General features: G+C 37.0%; 2 protein-coding genes across 3 annotated transcripts; both read left to right on the forward strand.

The window, feature by feature from the left end:
* Positions 1 to 4,166: 4,166 nt before the first annotated feature.
* LOC103945170 lies at positions 4,167 to 11,968 on the forward strand. The gene is made up of 9 exons (XM_009355705.3): positions 4,167 to 4,304; positions 5,731 to 8,874; positions 8,969 to 9,049; positions 9,799 to 9,951; positions 10,343 to 10,506; positions 10,602 to 10,749; positions 10,918 to 11,040; positions 11,172 to 11,259; positions 11,447 to 11,968. Exons 2-9 carry the CDS (start codon positions 5,806 to 5,808, stop codon positions 11,647 to 11,649), a joined length of 4,029 nt encoding a protein of 1,342 aa, XP_009353980.2. The 5' UTR covers positions 4,167 to 4,304; positions 5,731 to 5,805; the 3' UTR covers positions 11,650 to 11,968.
* A 1,115-nt stretch (positions 11,969 to 13,083) lies between these two features.
* LOC103932434 (APO protein 1, chloroplastic-like) lies at positions 13,084 to 16,259 on the forward strand. 2 transcript variants are annotated; one of them, XM_048573647.1, is made up of 6 exons: positions 13,137 to 13,235; positions 13,365 to 13,538; positions 13,635 to 13,720; positions 13,816 to 13,889; positions 14,829 to 15,193; positions 15,340 to 16,259. In XM_048573647.1, the coding sequence occupies exons 3-6, from the start codon at positions 13,666 to 13,668 to the stop codon at positions 16,175 to 16,177; spliced, it is 1,332 nt and encodes a 443-aa protein (XP_048429604.1). In that variant the 5' UTR covers positions 13,137 to 13,235; positions 13,365 to 13,538; positions 13,635 to 13,665; the 3' UTR covers positions 16,178 to 16,259. The 2 variants fall into 2 exon arrangements, with proteins under 2 accessions (XP_009340317.2, XP_048429604.1); XM_009342042.2 differs by lacking the exon at positions 13,365 to 13,538 and having other exon boundaries at positions 13,084 to 13,235.
* Positions 16,260 to 21,121: the final 4,862 nt, after the last annotated feature.

Below are 21,121 nucleotides of genomic sequence, written 5' to 3' on the forward strand. Positions count from 1 at the left end.
AAGCTCAACACCAATCAGAACTCGCCACGTGTCGGGTCCAGAGGCTCTTCAGCACTTTCTCTCACTGCCCATATTCCTCTCTTTTTCTCTCTCTTTCCCTCATCGTCTCCCTCTGCTTTTTTCCTTCTCTTCCATCCAACCTCCACAACTCACTCTCTTTTGTGTTATGTAATTTTTGTTAGAGAGAGAGAGAGAGAGAGAGTGAGAGAGTGCTTACAGAAAGGGAGAGGGATAGGAAGTGTGTGTTTCTTTGTTTCTCCTTCCTTTATCTTCCTTCATTTGCAGCTTTCTTCTGCTTCATACTTTTTCTTTTTTGCTCAGCTTTTTGTTTCTATTTTTTCCAATCAACTCCATAGCATGTTTCTATTAGCTAGGATTTGGTTATGCTTGTTTGAGGAGCTAAACAATATTAGGGATGTTGAACCAAAAGAGACAAGTTTTAGGGATGAATATTTCTGTGCAATGGAATTGGACTGTGAAATATAGATTCTTTCCCTTTCTGTTTTCAAATCACAGCTCGCAGTTTTCAAATTACTTTTGAAATTCAGTGTGAAAGTGTGGTTATGTTAGTTGTCGGGTCATATTTATGTTGTGCGTCACTTGTATTGGTTTCGGAGCGCTGGAATATGCTAAAAAAAGCGCGAATAATTCAAAACTTACAGTTAACGAGACTTGTCGTTATTGTCATTTGTCGAACGTTTATCTTTTTTTTCCTTTTTATAATGACAAGAGCGACCTTTATAGCGTCAAACACATAGTAATAATAAAAACTTAAATTCGTTATATTTATCTTCATTCTCATTCTACTATTTTTTTTTTCCACAAATGGATCTGAGCGGGTATGATGATTAATTATTAAATAAATCAAGATTTTACCATTATTGCAATTTTAGAGAAACGCGAAACCGAAACGTATGGGGTTGCTTTTGTAACTGGATAACCAGCACTGAAAACCGTATTTACATTGAATGGTATGGTGTTTTGATGAACCCTTACTAAATTTGTATCGCTATCTTTCTTAAGCTACAATAGATCATTGGAAAGGAGCAATGGCTTCCACCACGACGCTTCCCTCAGGCACGGCCAAGGGGTCGTCCACTTAAGAATATTGTTTTCACATCCATTTGGTACAGAAACAAGTTAAAATGAGTTTTGTTTAGTCAGTTCTGCAAATGATGCTATTGAAAAAACAAAAAAGATGAGTACTCAAAATATCAAAAGCTTATTGGATGTTAAAAGTACACAATTTATTCTATCATATTTAAACACTCTACAACTAATTACATATTTACGAATTAAATGTCACGCAATTTTTGATACGACGAAGAAAAAAGGACGAAACCAAAGGAAAACAGGTTTTGGGATTTTCAATTTTTTATAACCAGTTCGTGTCATTTATCTTAAACATTTGTGTCTCTCTGTTAAACCTCAAACATAGGTAGAATTCAAAGACAATTTAATTTATTAAAATTCATCTTCACCAAACCATTGTCATTTTCATAGAAAATCACTAAACTACCTTTCCTTATTGTTTCAATTAAAATTTAATTTGTTACAATTTTGAAGGACATTATAAGGATTAGACAAATGGTGAGGGATATCAACTAAAAATAGACAAGTTTAGGGATGAATATTGTATCCAATGGAATTGGACGTTCAAATGTTATGCTGGTGGTTGTTTACTGATATGGATACAAATCCAATTATAGATACTTTCCTGTTTGGTTTTCAAATCACATCTTTCGTTGTCTAACTATTTTTGAGATTCGGTATAGAATTGCATTTACGTTATACATTGGATCGTATTTATGATGTATGTTGTTTATATCTGTTTCGAATTGCGGGAGTACACTAAAAGAGCGTGAATAATACAAAAACTTAATGCGAACAAGACTTGTCATGATTGTAGAGTTAAGTATCTTTTTTTTCTTTTTATAATGATAAAAGCGATTGTTATAGCGTAACATAAACGCAAAGTATTACCATAAACTAACTAAATTTGTACTCCACTATTTTTTTAAAGCTAATCATATCTAATTCTTGTCATTATCTTAAGCATGTCTATCTTTCTTTCAAACCTCAGACATAAATAGAATTTCAACAACTATTAATTTATAGAAATTCATCTTCACCACACCATTGTCATTTTTATAAAAAATCGTTAAATTATTTTTCCAGTTGAAATTTTTCTTATTAAACATTAGTTGGTTACAAATCTAATTTAATTAGAAATAACTCATCTCATCCTGCTTGCTAAACGGAGCCTTAAGGATGAAATGTTGTGTCCAATAGATTGGACTTTCAAATATACTATATGCAGTTCGTTTACTGATATGGATACAAATCGAATTATAGATATTTTTCTTTTTTTTTTGTTTTTTTTTTTCTTGTTTTTCAAACCATCTCTCCCAATAAAGTGTTTGTGAAATACTTGTTACATTGTCCGGAAGGATCACATCATCGATGAACCTCTCTCTTGCTTACAAGAATCGAAAACCAAATGATGGGGACAGCCTCGAGAATATGCAGGAAGAGGTAAGACTAATGTTGCAACTTCTAGCAGGATCAGGATCCTCTCCTGATCTAAGGATGAGGATCCTCCTGATTAAGAAATATGGATCGTTGGATGAAAATCCAACGGTTATAATTATTGTAACTTTAAAGGGACTCCCTGTTTGTAACCGTTGGATTTTCATCCAACAGCCCACATTCCTTGGTCAGGAGGATCCTCATCCTTAAATCAGGAGAGGATCCTGATAACCCTGAGTGATTGCCAACAACATGAAATTTGTTGTATGTGCTATAGAACAGATTCATTTCTCCTTTATGTGGTAAATTTTCTCTTAATTTCACGTAACTAGAGAACATTTAAACGTAAAACTTACATCAAACCACTAATCGTTTTGTCATTTGGGGCCTCGGGCATGGCCTTGTACTAGTTAGAAGGAGATCATGATCTCATATTTAGACGTTTTACAATGGCTTAATCACTGCATGTTCGTACTAAACCACTTCTGTTGTAAACATTTAATAGGGCACTACCACATTGCTCGTGGATTGGAGAAGTGGGGTGGCCTTCATAATGTTTCACGTCTTATGTCGCTCGAGGCGAGGCACCCTAATCGACAGCCGAACGACGGGCTCAAGGCAAAGTCACCATCTGGTCTCTTTCTAAATAAAAAAAAATAAAAATCGTGCGGTGAATACTTGTTCTGCAGAAGTTTTTGAAAAAAGAAGGAACAGTTTTGAAGGGTGAGAAGGGGATTAGGATCCTCTCCTGATCCTTGTATCAGGATCCTCATGATCAAGGAGTGTAGACCGTTGGATGAAAATCTAATGGCTACAAACAGGAGGTCATTTTAAAGTTATAATAGTTATAGCCGTTAAATTTTCATCCAACGATCCACAATTCTTGATCATGAGGATTCTCATCCTTAGATCAGGAGAGGATCTTGATCTGGTGAGAAGGAACAATTTGACAAGATGGCAGTTGCTTGGCAATTTACCTATTTACCTTATTAAAGTTTTGGACCCCTCCAAGCATAAGTCCATGGAATTTTTAGAAACAATTATTAAAAAGTTGACGATTCAAAGTCACTCCTAATAATGTGAGCTTTAAAATTGTTTCTAAAGTTGTTAAAAGCATTTTTTGTGAAAATATTTTAAAATTAATATTTAGTAAAAATATAAGTAGATTATTGAAAAACACTTAAGTACTTTCTAAAAAAAACACATAATTTCTCTAAAAACGCTGTCAATCATTTTAAAAAAAATCTCCCTAACTACGATCAAACCAATAATTATAAGGAATCATATTTTCTATTTACTTGAAATTAAATCTCTCCTATTCGATTGACTTAGACGACAAATTACGTGAAACAAAACATCTTGATTAGAATATTTGACAAAAGAGAGAGAATTCCATTTTAATCCACCCAATTTTGGGTCATATGTGACAGCATCACCTCCACCTCCAACTGGCCAGTGTAAGACACGCGGCCATAAATAGCGTGGGATATCCTCTCCAATACCTTCTAAACACAGCATTTTTTATGTTTTTTTTTCTTCTAATTTCTTAATTAATTTTTTTTTCTGCCGTGAAAAATAAAAAATCGTTACCGTGCTGAAAAGGCCAAAAATTCAGAGACTCCCAAATCTTCTTAAAAAAACGAAGAAAGAGAAGAAAAAAAGTAAAAAAAAGGTGGGGGTCTTTGAGCTCACAGAGAGTTCAACTATCATCATCAGAGAGGTCATCACAGTGAGTGTTCATGCTCTTGATTGATCGATTGTTAGTGTTTTCGGAGGTAATCATTATGTTAATCTTTTTTATTTTTTATTTTACGGATCGTTTTTGTGTTTGTTTATCCGATTATTGTACTGATTTCAGCTGGATCGCTGGAAAGTTTTGTCTTTTTTTTTGTTAATTTGGGGATTAGATGTTTTTGAGCTAATTTTGTGTGAGGTTGACTGGGTCGGAGTTCGTTTGCTGAATCTTACGTTTTTGTTGTGAAATTTGGTTTTTTGTTTTTTATAGTGTTTCTGTGTACTCGATTAGGGTTTTTTTGGGATTGATTTTGTGGGTTTAGGATCTTGAGTCTGAGTTGTATGCCGGCACCCTTCAAGTTTATCTGAAGTCTCCTCTAGTCCTTTCTACTCCAATAATTTTCTGATTTAGGTCTGGATTGCAGTAAGGTGATTCTGAAAAAAAGCTGGCATAAATAAAAAACTGGGTAACTGTTTTTGTGGTTGGTAAACATTCAACTTCAGTTTTTTTTTCCACAGATTTGGATAAAAAAAGCAAAAAACAAAAAGCTGCAAAACCCAGCTTTAAAAAATCGGTTTTTTTCACATCTGTTTTACATAAAAGTTTACCAAACACTATAATACTGTTTTTTTTTTCAAAAGCACTTTTATAAAATAAGTTTACCAAATATTCTGCTGCTGTATTTCCCAGCTGTATATTCTCACAGCACAGCAGAAGCAGCTTTTATTCAAAGCACAGCAATACCAAACCAGCCCTTAGTCACTTTCACAAATTGTTTAATTTTTCATGGATTGTCTAATTTTATTAAGATTGTGTTACTGACATTGATTGTAGCGAAACCGAACAGTTTTAGCCGTGTGCTTGTTGGACATCTATATACTGTTTTCATGATGAGAAAATGATTGAAAAAGATGAGGAGATGGATACAGACCGCGTTGATCATCGATGGTGCAGTCTCAAGTTGATCAAAACAATGTGAATTGTAGGATGTCATTAGGGATGTTGATTTATTGCCTGTTTGGTCACTGAGAATAGGAAGGAAAATAGGACTTAAAGCTAATATTTTTGTAATTTTAAATAATTGAGCAATTCGGAAATCCTATAAGCGACTTTTTCCAACTTTTGTATTGTTTATACAGAAGCCTGTTTCAAAGTGTATGAAGGTGCTTCAAGTATGTATGTGCATATCATTGCATTTCTGAAAATTGGATAATTATGAGAGGTTGTTAGGTTAAAATATTTGATTATTTAGTTTGCACTTTAGACTTGGATTATCTTTGTATGGATTTACTCTTTTTGTTTCACAAATCATAGATGCATTTGAATTCAAATTTGTAATTTGTTTAAGGTGCTTCAAGTTTCTGACTGCTGTCTTGTTGGAGAAGGTTGTTTTTTTATATGTTGCTCATGCTTAGAAATTATCCTTACGGCTAACTGATCTAGTGATGCCTCATTTACTCACTTAGGTTACTAGTTAAGGATTGCTTTGTTGGAAGAATGTTTGCTGTTGGCAAAGATTGCAGTTGGCTACCCATGGGAACATGCCCACGTGTCATATTTACTGTTTTTTTGCTTGGATGTTTATCCATGTGAATTTAGACTGCATGGATAGAAATCTGGGTAAAGGTACAATGGATCAACATAAAAACTATGAGCGTGTACGCTACAATAATGTTGAAGCTAGAAATGACGGAAATGGGTCATCCAATCAAAGGTACTTCCAGGATCCATCAAGTAATGCGAATACTAACATGCGACCTCCAGATTACAATGTTGCTGTTGGAGCCAGGCCTGTGTTAAATTACTCCATTCAGACTGGTGAGGAATTTGCTCTTGAATTCATGAGGGAAAGGGTGAACCCAAGGCAACATTTAGCTTCTGGGGATCCTAATAGTGCTCCTAACTATATGGATCTAAAAGGCATACTGGGAATTAGCCATACAGGTTCAGAAAGTGGGTCTGATACTTCGTTGCTGAACTCGGTAGATAAAGGGCGTGCCCAGGAATCCGAAAGAAAGGCATCTTATGCACATGAAGATAAGAGTTACTATGATTCGGTACAATTACCACAAACCTCATCAAGAAATGACAGCAATCGAGGACTTCATTATGCTTCTTCAGGAATGTCTGATAGCTCAGTGAGGAAAGTGAAGTTTCTCTGCAGCTTTGGTGGTAAAATTTTGCCGCGTCCCAGTGATGGAAGGCTTAGATACGTTGGAGGTGAAACACGTATTATACGGTTAAACAGGGATATCTTTTGGCAGGATCTGATGCAGAAAATGTTGACAATTTATGATGAAACTCGGGCAATAAAGTATCAGCTTCCTGGTGAGGATCTCGATGCACTTGTTTCTGTTTCATGTGATGAAGATCTGCAAAACATGATGGATGAATGCAATGTGCTACAAGACGGGGGATCACAGAAACCTAGGATGTTCCTGTTTTCTCATGTTGATTTGGAGGACTCTCAGTATGGTGTAGAAAGCATGGACGGTGATTCTGAGGTTCAGTATGTAGTTGCTGTAAATGGTATTGACTTAGGTTCAAGAAAGAATTCTATTGCTTTGGCAAGTTCTTCAGGCAACAACTTGGAAGAGTTACTCAGTCTAAATGTTGTAAGGGAGAGCACTCGAGCAGTGCCTGATACAGCTAGTGCTGGCGCAGCACCCTCAGCACCAAATGTGGCTTCCGCTAATCAATCTTCTCAATCAGTACTTCCAGGTTCTTCAAGGGCTTATGAATCCAATTCACAACCATACCAGGGGCAGAAGGTGCATAGTGTGGAAGCCAGACAGCATCCAGTGTCAACTTTCCACCCTGTCCCTGGGAAAGATGGTCTGACTCATGTGCCTTCATTGGTTCCATTGCAATATGATTCTGGTTCTCACCCTTCTCACTATGCAACACCTGGAGGAAATATAGATTCAATGCCTGTATACGGTCAATCCACTCAACAGGGGGGATTGATTGAAGAGCAGCTATATGGTGGCATGCATGGGCAAGGTTCAGAATTGCCCATAAAGGAGATGAAATTGAAAAGAAACAGCTCTGCACAAAAGATAAATGAACCTGAGAAAATTCGATCCTCAGAGAAGGAAGCTCCACCAAAGGAAGCAAGAATGAAGAGAGAGAGCTCTCTCCAGAAGATAAATGAAAGCAATAAGCCTAGGAATTTAGTAAATGACAACACTGTTTCTCTACCTCCATCTGACAGTTCAGTTCCCAATCATATTTCTAGGGATGAAGTTTCAGTTGCCAATTCAGCTGCAGAGACAGGGTCACCTTTGTTGGCTACAAGAAGCAGCAAAAAGCTCCAGGAACCTCGACAAAATCCAATGACCTCTGAAGATGTAAATGATGGGAAGAAGATCAATGAAGATGACCGATTTGACACGGCCAGTGGACTGTCTAATCCTGGATACGGTGGCTCTGAGGTTGATTCTAGATATGGTGGCTCTGAGGTTGATTCTATGGACTTTAGCTACCTTGACCCGCCTGTGGCTCCTCAGCGTGTCTATCATTCTGAGCGGATCCCCAGGGAACAAGCAGAATTGAACCGTTTATCAAAATCTGGTGATTCTTATGGTTCCCAGTTTATGGTAACTCAAGCACAGTCAGATCACTCACTACCAATCACGGACTCTTTGGATAAATTGCATGGTGAGAATGTCCCCTTGCAGTCTGAGCAGTCTGTGCAGCCTGGCTTACCTTCAAAACTATTGCACGTTGAAGATGGACTGGCACAATTTGGAAAGTATAAAGAATTTGCTGAAAATATTAGTAAAATGAGTTCTGATGCTTATCATGAGGGGCTTGAGTCAAAGGTACAAAAATCGGATCAGGAAATGGGCCGGCCAAAAGATAACTACAAAGACCCCAGTAACAAAGATAAAGAAGCGGCAGTGCTGACTCAACAAACTGCTGATCCGGAAACATTTGGGAAGCTTACACATGATTCTGCTTCAGTTCCACCAGAATTTAAATGGTCTGAGATTGCTGGCGGTAAGGACAATGAGAATCATGCCAAGGGTCATGGACAACCATTGGCTAGGGCAGAGAACCCCAGAGGTGTTGCTCATGGGGAGTCTGCTGCTGGTGCTGGCACTCCTGAGCAGGGAGACATTCTCATTGATATTAATGACCGCTTTCCGCGTGATTTCCTGTCTGATATATTTTCCAAAGCTACAATCTCAGGGGATCTTTCTGACCTTCCTCCACTTCCTGGCGATGGTACTGGCTTGAGCTTGAACATGGAGAATCCCGAGCCTAAGCATTGGTCATATTTCCGAAATTTGGCTCAGAATGAATTTGTAAGAAAAGATGTTTCCCTTATGGATCAGGACCATCTGGGTTTCTCATCCCCACCGACCGATATTGGAGCAGAGACTCCAGTAGATTACAGCTTTCCACCTTTGAAGTCTGATGGAGTTGTTTTTGGTCACACTGACTCCCAAATAAATTTTGATGAAGATATTCGGCAAGGGTTGCCTGGTGTAGCTGGGCCAAATGCCGTGAATTTAGGTTCAGTTTACAATCATACGCCACTCAAGGGAATTGAAAGTGAGCAGCTGGATGGGGTAAATCATGGAGTAAGAGAATCAGAGTATGAGGTATTTCTGCTGTATCTTTTACTAGTAAATCAGACTGTTCTCAACTTATCATATTGATTGCCTCTGACCAATTTTCGATTGCTCTTTCTTGCAGAATGGTGAGCTAAATGTTCAGAACACAGGTGTACCTCTTGTCGATCTTTCTCTGGAAGAATTTGATATTACTACTTTGCAGGTATGATAGTTTATTTATTACAATTTCTATCTGCATTACGGAGGCGTTAACTAGTGCTCTTCTCTGTAACCTATCAATAAACTATATGGATCTGTTTTTCTTTTCTTTCTGTTCTTCCAAGCATAAGAATTTTTGGTATTCTTGTTCAATTAAAGTCAAGGAATTATTTGAGTAAAACTAGTAGTACTTGGGTTGCATTTGGAAGCAAAATTTTACCTTTCCATCATAGAATTCTGCCTGCACAGCCTGCTTATTAGCGGTGTTGCCACTCCCACCATGTTCCTTTTCTGTAATTCTGTGTTATGGAAACCACCAATCACTCGAACATCAGAATATATGGTATCATACTTCCCTAACTACCATGGCACTGCCATTACTAACTTACAGTTTAATCTCTTCATACCATTTCTGGCATCTTGCCAACTCTTATTTTACAACTGTTAAACCTAAATGACTTCCCAATAGACTATCTTGCATCCAAGCTCTGCCTTGTGTGTATGCTACATGAATCCTGGTTATTTTTTTACTTTGATTTGTTTAGTAGAAGCTTCATTTTGATGCTAATATCAAACATCCCAACTTTTGCACAGCAAAATTTGTTGATGGAACATCTTGCCATTTTCATTATGTAGTGTCAGACATAAGTTTATTCCTAATTGTTATCATCCGTACCTTCTTCAGTTGATGCAAATTGGAGATGTTTGAAGTCTGTTGATTCTCTTGTTGGCCATGTATGTATTTCATTGCAGATCATAGAGAATGAAGATCTTGAAGAGCTTAGGGAATTGGGTTCTGGCACATTTGGAACTGTTTATCATGGAAAGTGGAGGGGAACAGATGTGGCCATTAAACGAATAAAAAAGAGCTGTTTCACGGGGCGTTCATCAGAGCAAGAAAGACTGGTGAGTAGAACACAGAGTTTTCTTGTTCAATAGTTCACTAAGCTAGAGGTTAGAGTGAGTCATGTCAGGTGAATATGTTTTTCCAGTCCAAGGTGAAGAATATTTATATTGTGATACTAAGCAAGTTGGAATCGAAGGCTATAAACAATCCATCGATTCAAATTTAGATGGCTGTGATCCCTCCATCGTCTAGTCTGGTAGTGATCGTTATTTCAGATATTTACTGTAACCTCTCATGGCTGGTGGAGGGTGGCATTCACCTACAGCATTGTGCTCATTAACTTGTCATTGTGTGACATATCAATAACAATAACCATTGATCCTCTTCCTTCTCTCTCTCTCTCCCCCCCCCCCCCCCCCCCCCCCCAAAAAAAAAAAAAATCTGGTTCAGACTAATGAGTTCTGGCGCGAAGCTGAAATTCTTTCGAAGCTTCACCATCCGAATGTGGTGGCGTTTTATGGTGTTGTTCAGAATGGACCAGGAGGAACACTAGCCACGGTGACAGAGTTCATGGTGAATGGCTCACTGAGGCATGTTTTACTTAGCAAGGAAAGGTAACATCGCTCTCTTTAGTTATGTCAATGATGTAAACCTTAGCAGTGTCCAGGCACTCCAACCTTCACCTTATGTTGGTTTTATGAACTCCCAGACATCTTGATCGTCGTAAGCGGCTCATTATTGCGATGGATGCAGCATTTGGAATGGAATACCTACATTCAAAAAACATAGTGCACTTTGATTTGAAATGCGACAATTTACTTGTAAATTTGAAAGACCCTCAACGACCCATTTGCAAGGTATTTGTATAATTCTTCTTGTCTATATAAGATTTTATACTTGAGCAGGAATTCATGATAGAATCTTGCTTTTATATGGGCCTTTTTTATCGTCCTTTCTTCATTGCCAAACAGTTATTATGTTCCAAATCAAACATCGTATTTAGCAGAGAATTATGTAATTTGCAGGTAGGAGACTTTGGCTTGTCAAAAATCAAAAGAAACACCTTGGTTACTGGTGGTGTTAGGGGAACCCTACCATGGATGGCTCCGGAGCTTCTTAATGGTAGCAGCAGTAAGGTTTCTGAAAAGGTATGATGCTACAATTCATATCTAATGCTTACTGGCAGAAAAAGAATGTTACTGCCGCACAGTTTCTGCTGATTATTTTTTTCCCCACACGTTGATGCGATGTCATAGAGCCACTTTATGCCTGTTGACAGGTTGATGTATTCTCCTTTGGTATTGTCTTATGGGAGATTCTAACTGGTGAGGAGCCTTATGCCAACATGCATTACGGAGCAATCATAGGTGCGTACTAAGCTCTCTCCTCACGATGTCTAACTGGGCTTCAGTCCGATATTCAAGCACATCTAATATCTTGTTAATTAGTCCTGCTGGCTTTGCATGTGTCATTGCTCACCTGCTGACTTTTTGTGTATGGAGTCGAGAATAGAGACAGAAACCGGAAATTGTACTGACACTTTGTTGCTTGCAGGAGGCATTGTGAACAACACATTGAGGCCACATGTGCCACCCTATTGTGATCCTGAATGGGAGTTGCTGATGGAGCAATGCTGGGCCGCCGATCCTGTTGCTCGCCCATCGTTTACCGAAATAACCAAACGCTTGCAGGTGATGACTGCAGCTTGCCGACCTACCAAACCACAGGTTCAACCACAGAACCAGGTCCCCAAGTAGCAGGGTTCCACGATGATCCCCTCGTTCAATCTTGGCTTAGCACGAGAGCCGATTACAAGAAATTATTTATACTCCGTATAGGTTGTGTGTATTATATGACGACTGGGGAGAAGAAGGGCTCCCAGTGTAATTGTGGAACGAACTTTTTTACAGAACGGAATGATTGTGTATTTAGGTGCATAAAAGGGAAGAACTGGGTTTTTATGTAAATCTTTTATTTGTGTTCATAGTGATGCACGAACTTTTATTTTTCAAATTTCAATGAAATGAATGAAAAAAAAAAAAAAAAAAGCTGTGAAAGGCAATTGTTTCATGATCATTTGCTCGTCTATTTTATTACATTCTGAAACGTCTACCAAACAAAAACGTGTGTTAAAATGTATGTTAAAAACGTGTCTCCATCCTAATCCATATATATGTATTTATACTGTGTGTATATATATATATATATGTATATGTGACAAAAAATATATATATTTATGTTGTATATATTTATATATACCATCTTTGGAATGTGGAATCTGCTAGTCGAAGAGAGAAAATAGTGAATTCTCACATTTACATTTTTATAGGAGAGGAACTAATATCTACGTCTCCCGAAGTTATAAGGTGGAATTTAAACGTGATTGTTACATCTCAAATTTGCATCTTAATCAGACCATAATTGTGTTGTAAAATATATTCTCAACCAGACAAAAAAAGAGTGAAAATTTCCTACTCCAACATTTTAACATGTTAAAGTTGCGAGATTTTGTGCTCTAATTCACCTCTTTGAAAATCATCTTTCTCAAAATCGCTTGTATGAAAAACATAAAAAGCAAATCACTTTCATGTCATCAATAAATACGTGTGGACTTGGGGACATCAGGCAAGCGTTGTGTGAAACTATTGTCTCCATGTTAGGATTAGGGTTTTGAAGGATATGCTAGGTCATGACATCCCTTGGCGCCACGCCAACCAATTTTAACTTGAATCATCATTTGTTTAAGAGTAATCCATCTCTTAATTCTTTCTTTTCTTTTTTTTTTTGAGGTTAAACTTGAGTAAGGTTTCGTTGTTGAGAATTAAGTTCGAAAAAACTTATACGTGAGAGTAGAAAAAAAAAAATCAACCAGCTTCTGATTTCTTGATAGTTGTCTCCACTTAGTTGAAGGAGATATCAAGTTCGTTTCACTAAATGCAATGACGGTATACATTTTTCTTGAATCTAATAGCTAGGTACGGCTAATCCTATTGTGGTAACGTAACTTTGATGTGAGTTCGTTATGTCGTTATATTTCGACACTTTGTAACTGGTATTATAATAGAATGTTAATCATGTTTAAACATGTGAGATGAAGTTTGAAATGTAAATTTCTTTTGTACCCAGCGAAGTTGACACCTTTTGTTTTTGCCAACAAAACTGAGACTACATAGCAAACGTGACGAAAATGGAACTAAATCATACTTTTTATTTCATATTTATGCCCTTGTATAAATGCGATATTGACAACCATGTCCATTCATCAAGAGATAATGAAGCTCTTTGACAGTAGCAGGCTAGCAGTTGCGATACTTGCGTATTCTCCTTGTCAAAATTGCTAAAGGTAAGCTCTTTCTCTCACGTACGCATAACTGTGAATTGGGTTGTTGTTTTGCTGGTGCACGCCGAGTGTTTGAGGGAAAGCCTCAGAGAACACATCAACTTTCAAATGTCAATTTAATGGTTTCTGTAGATTCAACAGTCCCAAAGAAATCTACCACCGAGTGAGATGGGCTGAAATTTGGGATTTGGGGTGTGAAAGTAACAACATTTGCATTAACTTTGGCCTCCAACCAAGAACAAATACGCTTTGCATTCGGGTGGGGAATGGGGATGTTGTTCCAACCCGGAAAGGATTTCCCTTTTGGTAGAATACCCATGTTTTTTCTTTAGCAATTTTTCTCAAGTGGTATATATTGGCTTTGTAATGGAAGCATGATTATTGGGTACTTGGTTTTACCAGGAGACTGCAGAATCATATTAATATTAGTGAGATGTTCCAGAATCCTCCAACAGTATCCTCTGCTTTGTGGGATCCATATCCGAAAGGTGATCGTGTTCTTCTTTCATCTTTGATCTTCAAGGTTGGATTTTTAGAAACAAGTTTATGGATAACATGTGTTGGTTTTGCTCAACTTTTGTAGGTGCTTGCCTCTGTTCCGTTGAGTTCAAGTTGCCTCAGTTATCAGCTGCAAGATCGTACAGTCTTGGGTTGAAGGTTTGATTCTCTCTTTTATTTTCCTTTTGGTCTTGTTTGTTTGTTGCTTTTTGTGGAACTGTACTACAAATATGCATAATAGATCTGGCGAATTATTATGCACAAATTCTTATCCGGCCAGTTCTGCCATGACCTTTTTTGTTTGAGCTTGGTTTGTACAAGTTCATACGAGAGCGAGCAAACCACTCCTATTCATAATTATGAAAAATTTGAGGGCTATTATTTATATATTATATTATTAGACCTACACAATGTTGGTTCCGATTTATCGGTCATCTAAGTGGTATATAACTTAGTCAACGGTACCAGTCAGTTTTGCATCTGCAGGCAGCCATTGATAAATTCATCCAAAAGTCTTTAAAATTCATTGTGGACTATGGAAATACCTTGAAACCTCTGAGTAGTAAATTACTAATATGATTTTAGGAGATTAGCATTTGTCCTTCACCATGATGTGGTGCACTGCAGCAAAAACTGGAGTGTAGTGGATGATCATATGTAACTCCTGGAAATGGTTAAAAATGTTTGTGTACTGTACATTTTTCATGGAATTTTCTTGGGGTTCACAACTTCGTGATTCTCATTTATGGTAGTTGGTAACCCACAACCGAGTTATAATTGTTTCCTTGTGAGTCTGCAATTGAAATTTACAACAAAGTAGATACATATAAAGTACAAGGGATCAAAAAATTACAATAATATTGCTCCTGGAGTAGCTGGAGTGGTTGAGAAACATTGTGCTTCTCGCAACTAATTAATTAGTTTCTTACATGTGTCCTAGTGGTATTACTGTGATTTGAGAATGTCTGAGGCTAATTTTACTGTAATTGATGACAGTACAGGTGCTTTGAGAATATCTTCTTATTTGTAACTAGATATTATACTCGTGAGTTCGAGTCTCATCCTTAAATCTCACACTGAACTTTTATTCAAATGCAGTTTGAGCATGGAAAACTTCATAAAGGAGGAAGTATATTTGGAACTATCTTTGCTGCCAGTAGGAAGACCAGAGTAGAACCAACTTCTAGGAAGCGAGAAGCATATCCCCAGAATGTGGATCTTCCACCTGTACTACCTAAGAATAAGAAGAAACCGTATCCTATTCCCTTAAAGAAGATCAAGCAGTTCGCAAAGGAGGACAAGAAACTTGCAGAATTGGGTATAGAGAAGCCCCTTGAACCTCCAAAAAATGGATTACTTGCCACTGATCTGATTCCTGTTGCTTGCCAAGTACTAGATTCCTGGAAAGTTTTAATTAAAGGCATTGCGCAGCTGTTGCACATCATTCCTGTATACGGATGCACGTAAGTATGCTTTATTTATATGGGTGTCCATCTTTCAGGTTGTATATAGCTTTGTACTAACCTTTTAACAATCTACTTGTCAAAAAAAAACTTTTAGCAATCTAGGTTTTAAATTGGAATATTAAATTGGTTTTGTTCTTTTACAGTGAATGCTCTGAGGTTCATGTAAGCCACCCTGGTCATCACATACAGGACTGTCTTGGTTCAACCAGTGCTAAACGCCGAAGCTTCCACTCCTGGATCAAGGGTTCCATCAATGATGTACTTGTACCCATCGAGGCATATCATCTCTTTGACCCTTTTGGTCGACGCATTAAGCATGAAACTAGATTTCAATACGACAGGATTCCAGCTGTTGTGGAGCTGTGCATCCAAGCTGGTGTTGAGATCCCTGAGTACCCTTCACGTCGAAGGACCAAACCCATCCGGATGATTGGAAGGAAAGTGATAGATCGAGGTGGATTGCTTGAGGAGCCTCAACCAGGGTGCTCTGCAGATCCATCTTCCCTTATTGATCTCGACACACATGGGGCTTGTGAGCGGTTTCCACCTCCACTGCCAGTGGATATTCCCAGGATTGCACAGGAGACAATGGACGCATATGAAACTGTTAGATTGGGGGTGACAAGGCTGATGAAGAAATACACTGTGAAGGCATGCGGGTATTGCTCCGAGGTTCACGTGGGACCTTGGGGTCACAATGCAAAGCTTTGTGGGGAATTCAAGCACCAATGGAGGGATGGGAAGCATGGCTGGCAGGATGCTAGCGTGGACGAGGTTTTCCCTCCAAATTATGTATGGCACGTCGAAGACCCCAAAGGGCCTCCACTGAAGGGCGGTGCACTCAAGAAGTTCTATGGGAAGGCTCCGGCAGTGGTAGAGGTTTGCTTGCAGGCAGGTGCACAGATCCCTGAGAAATATAAACCCATGATGAGGCTTGACATTGTAGTCCCTGAAAGTGAGGAGGCACAATTAGTTGCCTGAGGATTAAGTTCCTAATGAGTTGTATACGTACCTTGAGTTCTAAATATGCTAATACATGTATATGAACTTTTTTTTTGTTACATTTGGATGGTTTCGAACCCTGGACCTGTTCTAGACCTATCACATCACCCCCTCTTCATCACTTTGGGCATATTATTTCTTTGATTCTTTCATAGGTCTAGTCAGCCAAAATCCTCGTTTTGCATCCATGGTACAAAGTGTGTTTTTTTTATCAATGAGGAAGGGGAGTTCAAACTTTAAATCTGGTCCCACATCAATTTACTAATTAGCAAGTCAAATGAACATCAGATTGATTTTGACATTAATTTTCAACTCCGATTGTCACATTACAATAAATAAATACTAGAAAATGTGCTCGCGTTTTGCTGCGGGTTTTGAAACCATTATCCACAACATGCATGAATAATTTCCATAGAAAGTAACTAAAAAGATGGTCTAGTACCTAAGAACCAATGAAGTGAAACTCTGCTTGCTATATATGGATATGCATGCTATAAGAAACCATTCATTTGTAGATTGTATTGTGCCATCAATATTATACTCTTAGTTTCAAGTAATCAACCTACTACATGGGGGAAAAACACATAAAAGGAAAAGTAGAAAAGTAGAGACACAATACATAAGCATCCCATCGGAGTCCTACCTCTATTAGAATGATGGTACAAACATACCGTAAGAATAATATTTTTGGATATTTGGTGATTAACTTGGTTCGAATTAATGGACACTGAAAAAGAAACATGCATGCATGCATGACACACTATTATTGGTCCAATGATGCGTTTGCGTACGTACGAGTACTCTCATGTACCTATATATGCACACATTATATATATATGAGTAAACTGTCGATTTACCCTCTGAATTTTCACCTAACTTTCGATTTTCCCCCAGAACTTTGCTATTGGAAAATTAAGGACTCAAACTAATTTTTTTTAGCCGATTTGCCCCCCTACCGTTAGTTTTTCATATATTCCATCCATATTTTTGTTAAGTGAGATCATGTGCACAACATGTGAGGGTAGTTAAGTCATTTCACTCTTAAAAATGATTAAAAAGTTGAAAATAAATAAAAAAACAAAACTTTCCCTCTATTTTTTCCCGCTAATTCCTATCCTCAATTTTATTTTTCCTTCTCATTCCTATGCATGAGAAATGACATATGGTGTTATTGTCTTCATAAGTAGCTAAGTTAGTCTTTTTCTTGAAGCATGTACTACCATTTTTATTTTCTCTAACAAATTAATAATTTTCCAAATGCTCATGATGTTATTGTCTCCAAAGCAGTGCATTAATATAAGAAGCATGTTCATAATACTCATAAAAAATGCTCAAGATAATTACATACTTTTCATAATGTCATAATAATCCCAATACAATTCCACAAAATGATCTTTAAGAAGTTGGAAAACATAACACCCTCAACCTTACTCAGCCATAATGAAAATAGGTTTAGGTACAAGATTCCAACCAAACGAGGAAGGCCATGGAAAGTGTAGTTGATCTCCACGTGTCATGTGCGTTTCAAGCATAATGTTTGTGCTCTTGTTTTGATAACTAAAACCTTATTTTGCTTGTGTTTGGTTAAGTGGAATGCCCATATTTTGTAATCGAGATTCTATGGGTTATATACCTTATGGATGGTAAAATCTCTTATGTTTTCCAACTTCTTAAGGATCATTTTGTGGAATTGTATTGGGATTATTACGACATTATGAAAAATATGTAATTATCTTGAGCATTTTTTATGACTAATATGAACATGTTTCTTATATTAATACACTGCTTTGGAGACAATAACACCGTGAACATTTGTCAAATTATTAATTTGTTAGAGAAAATAAAAATGGTAGTATATGCTTCAAGAAAAAGACTAACTTAGCTACTTATGAAGACAATAACACCATATATCATTTCTCATGCATAGGAATGAGAGGGAAAAAAAAATTGAGTATAGGAATTAGCAGGAAAAAATAGAGGGAAAGTTTTGTTTTTTTATCTATATTTAGTTTTTTAATCATTTTTAAGAGTGAAATGATTTAACTACCCTCATATGTTGTGCACATGGTCTCACTTAACAGAAATATGGATGAAATATATGAAAAACTAACAGTAGGGGGCAAATCGGCTAAAAAGATTAGTTTGAGTCCTTAATTTTCCAATAGAAAAGTTCAGGGGGGAAATCGAAAGCTAGGTGAAAGTTCAGGGGGTAAATCGACAGTTTACTATATATAGAATTTCATCATCAAGGATGCCTGCGAGCTCCATTGGTTCTTTTATCAACTGTCAATAGACAAAATTGTAAGTTTCAAGTTAAGTTTTCAATAAAACTTATTTTCAAATATGTCTGCATCATTAATTTTAATTCATTATTTTCATTACGAAGAATATTTTCACCACCATTGACTTTGATTCTCTTACTTCTAGACAATTCATTGAGTTTCTCAAGTTCAAGGTAAACATCGATCGATCAATCATTTATTCAATTCTTTCTTTGTGTTTATGGCCTTTGGTTTGATATCTGCACACCTCCTCATCATAATGACTGTAGTCTTGATTGTTGTCCTCATATTTCTTCCATGTTCAATAGAAGGTAAGCTTCCGCCCCCATTTGGTATCAGAGCCAAGTGAGTGGTAATTGCATTAGCATCTTCTTAATCTGCAAGTCAGGTTCATTTTTCAGTCTTTAGATTTACGGTTTAACTTATCTATCGGTCCTCTAAGTTGTTTATTATACTCCCCAACCAAACAGTAAGGTGTGTTCCAAACAATAAGTCCTTGGAGAGGCATGAGCGGATCGCATGAGCGGGGAAGGAGTTTAGTAGATACACGAGGAAGGTGAATCAGTATAAGTTTTCTGTATTTTGATTGCTTGATTTGTGAACTTTATGAGTAGATTATTTAGATCTAATTCAATGGCTAGCACTAGCTCTAGATCTAGTTTAGGTGCAATACCAGACATTGTTAATTAAGAACAAAAACTTGATTTTCAAATTGATGATAATGTAGACTTTGGAGATTGGAATATCCCCAGAGTTTCAAGTAAAAATATTTACAAAAAGAAATGGTCAGTAGCCTCATTTAGAAGTGAACACCATATTAAAATTGTAGAAAAAGCTTATGCTCTTAGTAAAGAGCAAAAACTTGCCAATTGTTCTCTTCGGAACAAATTAAAACACATAGAAAAGGTGGTCATAATTACATCCATATTGGCTTAGTTCAAATAGCAATAAAACCATTAACGCATAGAGGCCTTAATACCTCTATTTTATTGTGTCTCTGAGATGCTAGATTCACTAACTTTAGTGATAGCATACTTGGAATGTTCGAATCCAGTCTTTATAATGGACCTATCCATTTTGATTGTTTCCCAGATCTCACCATAAGTCTTTCAGATCCACATATGCTGAAAGCACTCACTCTAAATATCAAAACTTTAGGATATCAGGTCCTTGAAGGAACACAGCCCTTGGCATTAATATAACGAGTGTACTACAAAGTCATTAGTACAAACATGAATTTCCAAGCTTTAACTAAGAGTCTTAGAGACCATACACTCTTAATCCAAACCAACGAAGAAAATGCAAATATTAAAGTTCCCAGAACCATTAGGTGGTCAGATATCAGTCTACCTTCAGATTGGTGTTTGATTAATGAAAGCAAGCCAGTAGCCATCCAAAACAGTCTAGTCAATTTAGACAACATAGAACAATATTTTGACGGAACTGTCAAAATCAATTTTGATCGTCCAGCCAGAAAATCATGTGAGTTTACCCATTTGCATAGATCATTTGCTCCTAGCAGAAATTCTTTTGCTGGATCCATGCCAAACGATAGGATGGGTCAAGATCAAGAGTTAATTAATTCATTAGCTAATAAGAAATTAAAATCAGTAGAAACCAGTTCATCTGTCACTCAGCAAGAGTTAATTAATGACTTAATTAATATCAAGCTAAAGTTAGTCGAAACGACTTCTCAAGTCACACATCCTAGGTACCAACCTTATACCCAGGATCAAGGAGAACAAACTTCTCCAACAGAATCTGATTTCGAAGCAGGTCAGACTAACCATCAACTTTTAGTTTTAAATAAACCTTTCAAAAGAAACAAGAAACGTCTCAGTGCTGATATTGAGGCTGAAGAGAATATTCCCAGAAGGAATATTTTCAGAAATAAATATAATCAAGATGAAAAATTGGAAATTTACCATAAATGGATTAATTTCATGGAAACCCACAGATTTGAAGTATTTTTCTTCGATTATGTTGGAAAGTATTACCAGTCTAAAAAGAAATTAAAGGTAATAACCAAAGAAAATTGGCTTAAAGAAGACAAGACTATTATCTCCTCCAGTCATCCTCCACAAGAAACAATTCTAATCACAATTGCCAATACGCAAATCTCAGCTACTCCTTGTAAACTTCCCAAGAAAGATGCAAAAGTAAAACTAGTCATTGAACAAAATAATTTCACCAATCAAAGTCTTCATACCATAGGAAAACAATTAGATAAAATTGAAACAAAAATTGATGAAATTTCCTAACCAAAATCCATAATCAGGGAAAAACCCTGGTTAATTTCCCAGAATCTTCTTCAAAGGCAATAGCCTTGAAGGCAACTTCCACAAGTCAAAAAATTGACCAAATGTTATCAGAATTAAAACAAGAAAAGACAATTCATGTCTTACAACATCCTGATGATTCTCAATTAGAAACATCTCCAACTTCCTCTGAATCAGAAGATGATTCAGATTCCATTCGAAAAGTTGAACAAGCTTTTCAAAACCTTGAACTTAAAATAATCACCAATAGGCAAGTCAACCCAACATCTCTTACCAAAAATTGGTATCCTAGGCCAACACCCCCGGATATCCAGTTTGAGGAAAGAAATATTCAAAACCAATTCTCAGTCTCTTATGATAAA

This window comes from the organism of the source record quoted next, unplaced genomic scaffold (genome assembly GCF_019419815.1).
Source record: "Pyrus x bretschneideri cultivar Hongxiangsu unplaced genomic scaffold, Pyrus_bretschneideri_v1 Contig7, whole genome shotgun sequence".
Classification (NCBI taxonomy): domain Eukaryota; kingdom Viridiplantae; phylum Streptophyta; class Magnoliopsida; order Rosales; family Rosaceae; genus Pyrus; species Pyrus x bretschneideri.

Excerpts from the sequence above, each read along its gene's own strand:
- LOC103945170 (XM_009355705.3), top strand. The coding sequence starts at position 5,806 with ATGCCCACGTGTCATATTTACTGTTTTTTTGCTTGGATGTTTATCCAT. Across the intron at positions 9,952-10,342 it reads CATCAGAGCAAGAAAGACTG|ACTAATGAGTTCTGGCGCGA; the intron begins GTGAGTAGAACA and ends AATCTGGTTCAG. Across the intron at positions 11,260-11,446 it reads GCATTACGGAGCAATCATAG|GAGGCATTGTGAACAACACA; the intron begins GTGCGTACTAAG and ends TGTTGCTTGCAG.
- LOC103932434 (XM_009342042.2), top strand. The coding sequence starts at position 13,666 with ATGTTCCAGAATCCTCCAACAGTATCCTCTGCTTTGTGGGATCCATAT. Across the intron at positions 13,890-14,828 it reads CGTACAGTCTTGGGTTGAAG|TTTGAGCATGGAAAACTTCA; the intron begins GTTTGATTCTCT and ends ATTCAAATGCAG. Across the intron at positions 15,194-15,339 it reads ATTCCTGTATACGGATGCAC|TGAATGCTCTGAGGTTCATG; the intron begins GTAAGTATGCTT and ends GTTCTTTTACAG.